The sequence below is a fragment of the Leptopilina boulardi genome, unplaced genomic scaffold (assembly GCF_019393585.1).
Source record: "Leptopilina boulardi isolate dan_hultmark-lab unplaced genomic scaffold, ZJU_Lbou_2.1 LbouV2_99, whole genome shotgun sequence".
NCBI lineage: Eukaryota > Metazoa > Arthropoda > Insecta > Hymenoptera > Figitidae > Leptopilina > Leptopilina boulardi.
In genome coordinates, this window is record NW_026138048.1 from 437 (window position 1) to 4,812 (window position 4,376).

At 29.0% G+C, this 4,376-nt stretch overlaps 1 protein-coding gene across 1 annotated transcript; it reads right to left on the bottom strand.

The window, feature by feature from the left end:
* Positions 1–219: 219 nt before the first annotated feature.
* On the bottom strand, positions 220–2,622 carry LOC127290984 (uncharacterized). The gene has a single exon (XM_051319849.1). It carries the CDS (start codon positions 2,620–2,622, stop codon positions 220–222), a length of 2,403 nt encoding a protein of 800 aa, XP_051175806.1.
* Between the last annotated feature and the right edge of the window lie 1,754 nt (positions 2,623–4,376).

The following is a 4,376-nucleotide window of genomic DNA, read 5'->3' on the forward strand; positions in this document are numbered from 1 at the left end:
ACACGTCGAATTTTCTTTGAAAAAGAGGACACGTTGCTTTTTAGTTGAAGAAAAGGACACATCGAAAATAATGTTAAAGTTAATGAAGTAAGTAACGATATGTTCATTGGGTAAATGAACAGGTAATCGGGTAACAGAATGACTTTTATTCTGTATTGGTCTTCCAAAAATTCTGTCACACGCTTCAACGGGACTTACATATCGAGTTTCAATGAAATTTCAAATTTCATCACATTCTATAGAAGTTGCACTATTGGCACTATCTGTTATTTCAATAGCAGCAGCATCATGCCCCTTATAAATATATTTATACAGATATTTTACTGATTTAATGCTAGAAACAACTTCTACATTAATATGGAAATTAAATAATTGTAATAATGTAGGGTTGTATGGGACAACGTACTGATTATCTGCTGTTCCTCTATTTGGACGATTAAAAGTTCCGTTATTGCGACGACGGTACGACGGATATCCATTTTCATCCATTATTGTTTCTGAGCAGAATTTCTTTGGAAAACTTTTTGAACATTTACCATTTTCATCTTTACACCAGCTCCCACATGGACCATGAATCATGTTTCTCATAACAATATCATGAAGTACAGGATTTTCCGATGGATCTGGAATTTCTGCAGAAATATATTTGTCAACAATCTCTGATGTGGTTATTTTATTGTTTTGCTTTAAGTTTACTAATAAATGCATATGAGGCAATCCACGCTTTTGATACTCAACAACATACACATATGCAAGTATTTCACCAAATAATTTCTCCTTTACAATTACATTAATCACTTCATTTTTCTTTATGTTAAAAACTCTAGAAACAATATCTGGTCTGTCAGCTGCAGTTTGATGAGGTAGTAAATTTTCCTGTATCTCACGCCAATTTGGATTACATGTCATCGTAATAAATAGATCTGGTTTCCCAAATTTTCTCACAATAGCCATCGCATCCTGATAATTTTGTAACATATTTCTTGGTGAACCTGTGAATGATGATGGAAGAATTACAATTTTACCTACCTCACTGTTCGACTCATCTGCCCTTCTTTGTAAATGATCAATTAGCCCTTTGTAACTTTCGGCACGGAGAGTTGATTGATTATTTCGACAGAAATTTGTCCTATCTTTTTCAACTTTCACATAATTATCAACAATCCATTGCTGAAATAATCGTCCACATTTTAAAATAACATTGTCATCTCTAGACGCTATTTTAAACTTGATGTATGCAGACCGTGAAACTCGTTTATTAGAGTTAACACAAGTCATATTTTCATCCCAACCTCTCGTACCATATGGATAAAATAATGGATATATCCATGGCTCAACATTAGGGTTCATAGAACTTACATATTGTAAATTTTTATTTCTCTTATTATACAAAGTGACGTATGATTCTGGAATATCACCATCTGCAGTTGTAGTAAAAATTGCAGCAACTTCATTGACTTTTTGTATATTGTATCGTCTACTATCCATCCCAGGTTTCAATGTAAATAATAATTGCATCTCAGGCTCAATGGTTAGGTTATTTTCAGTCATTGATTTTTCCATTTCTTCATGCATCATACGGTAAGATTGTACGAAGATATTACAATCCCGAAGAGCAGTGTCAATTGCATTAATAATATCTCGGTTTAATGTCTGAAATTGATTACATCGAATGTCTGTGGATTCGTTTTGATCCACGATAAATAATTGTCCAAATGAAGGATTGCTGTTATCTTCAGCATATATAGATGTATTCATTTGATAATAAACCTGACCATGTATTTTAAAACAATAAGGTCCAGGACGTGTATTATTAAAATCAACTAAATTTGCATTAAAGGATGCAAATGCAAATGAATTATTATAACATCGAACACGTTCATGAAAATGATTTGATAGTTCATGCGTTCCGTCAAATAAACTCTGCAATATTAATGGTGGCTTAGGTAAATCTTCCAGAATAACTTTACCATGCTTACAACAATCATTAAAAGAATTTTTTTTATTGGGCACTTGCTCTGCTTTAAAATGCTTAGCATTACAATGCTTACATAAAATGTTCATTTCACCAGAATAATGTTCCTCTATAACTGTATCTGTACAATTATTACACAGGTTTTCAATCTGAGAAAAATTCCGTTTCCTTTTTCGATAATTGCGTTGATAATCAGCTTTTTTAAAATGATATGACTGTCTTTCTTGAACAGTGTAATCAACATTTTTATTTCTCATTTCATTTGATGCAATGGACACATAATTCTCAGTGCTTGATGAAGTTGAAGGCAAGCTTTGAGAAAGAATATTTACAAATTGATCTGTACATGGATCGCTGTTTGAATCCAATTCTTTATGTTTAACATCACTCTTTTCATAAAAGCTGTCGACTTTTATTTTTTTTAATGTACTTGATGCAACAGATACAACATTATCAATGCTTAATGATGTTGAAGGCATACTATCGACTTCTATACGAACATTATTATTAGAATTATTTGAAATATTTTTAACATTATCATTTACTTTTTGACGGTATCTTCTTTGAGAATCTGCTTTTCTTTGAAGTTTTAAAAGTTGGTATTGTTCTTCTTCCGAAGGAGAACGTACTGCACGTCTTTTTGGCATGATTAGATTGGAAAATTTAATTTACATTCCATAAAATTTATAACCTATTACAAATTTATAGAAAATGTAAACACTTTGTTTTCAAGCTTATAAAACAAAGAATCTCATGCGTTTTAACTGAAAAGTTTGATATATTTGCAAGATATTTTGTAGCTAATGTAAAGATATAATGTATAAATAATGTAGATATCTATCAATACGATTTAATATATATATTTTTAAATTTTATGATATCTGTGTATTTGTCTGTGTATATCTGTCATATCTGTTTTTATCTTTTTATCTTATGTGAAACTGCTCCATATAATGTATCAATAATGTAAAGATATCTATCAATACGATTAAATGATATTATATACTTTAATTTTATGATATCTGTGTATTTGAATTCTGTGTATTAAATTCTTAAATCTGTCATTTGTTTTTATCTTTTTATCTTATGTGAAACTGCTCCATATAATGTATCAATAATGTAAAGATATCTATCAATACGATTAAATGATATTATATACTTTAATTTTATGATATCTGTGTATTTGAATTCTGTGTATTAAATTCTTAAATCTGTCATTTGTTTTTATCTTTTTATCTTATGTGAAACTGCTCCATATAATGTATCAATAATGTAAAGATATCTATCAATACGATTAAATGATATTATATACTTTAATTTTATGATATCTGTGTATTTGAATTCTGTGTATTAAATTCTTAAATCTGTCATATCTGATTTTATCTTTTTATCTTATGTGAAACTGCTCTATTTATTTTTTAAAAATATTTTAACACAACACAACAATTATAAACACTTCAAAAAAAAATTTCAATACTAAAATACATTCTTCACTTTTTTAATAATCAAACAATTCAATTATATTGCAATTTCACATTTTTAATTTCTCACTTTCATTTATTTATCTTAATTAAAATTCTTAAATTTGTTATATCTGTTTACATCACTTTTATTTCATGTGAAACAATTCTATTTTTAGAAAATATTTTAACACAACACAACAATTACAAACACTTCAAAAAAATTTTTCAATAACAAAGCACATTCTTCTCTAGCAATTTCACATTTTTAATTAATCACTTTTAAAAACAATAAAATTTTAACCTTTTTTACTATTCCTTTTCACAGGAACAGAAATGTAGAAATATTATGTTCTGTCGATTTTTTACACAATTTAAACAAAACACTATTGGTAAATGCACTTTTTCACTATTTATTGCTTTTTTACACACAAAAATAATAATCACATTTATCACTATTTCACTAATTTTTTCAAAGAAACAAATTATTATAAGTACTATATATCAATTTTCACTATTTGTTTCTTTATTGACACAGAACTGTATAAATATTACTTTTTCGCGTTTTCCAAATATGAATTATCAAAATGGCGTAAAATCACGAACAGTAAATGTTGATAGCGACGCGTCGACGTTCATTCTGTCTTTGTCTCTCGAATTGTTTGTCCTTGTTTCCCCCTAAAGACCGACGCGTCGCTATCAACGCGTCGAATCGTATTCTGAACTCTCCTTTAAGAACATTTAAAATCAACCAATAAGGAAAGGTATCTACACTTGAAGTTAGCTGCAGTTTACCTGTCGCCACTTTAAAAACCAATCAGATTTCACGAATTTGAATTTAAGCAAATCAGACGTCACGACTATGATTTAAACCAATGAGGAAAGGTATCTACGCATGAAGTTAGCCGATTACACTTCTCGTTTTTAAGAAAGGATTAAGT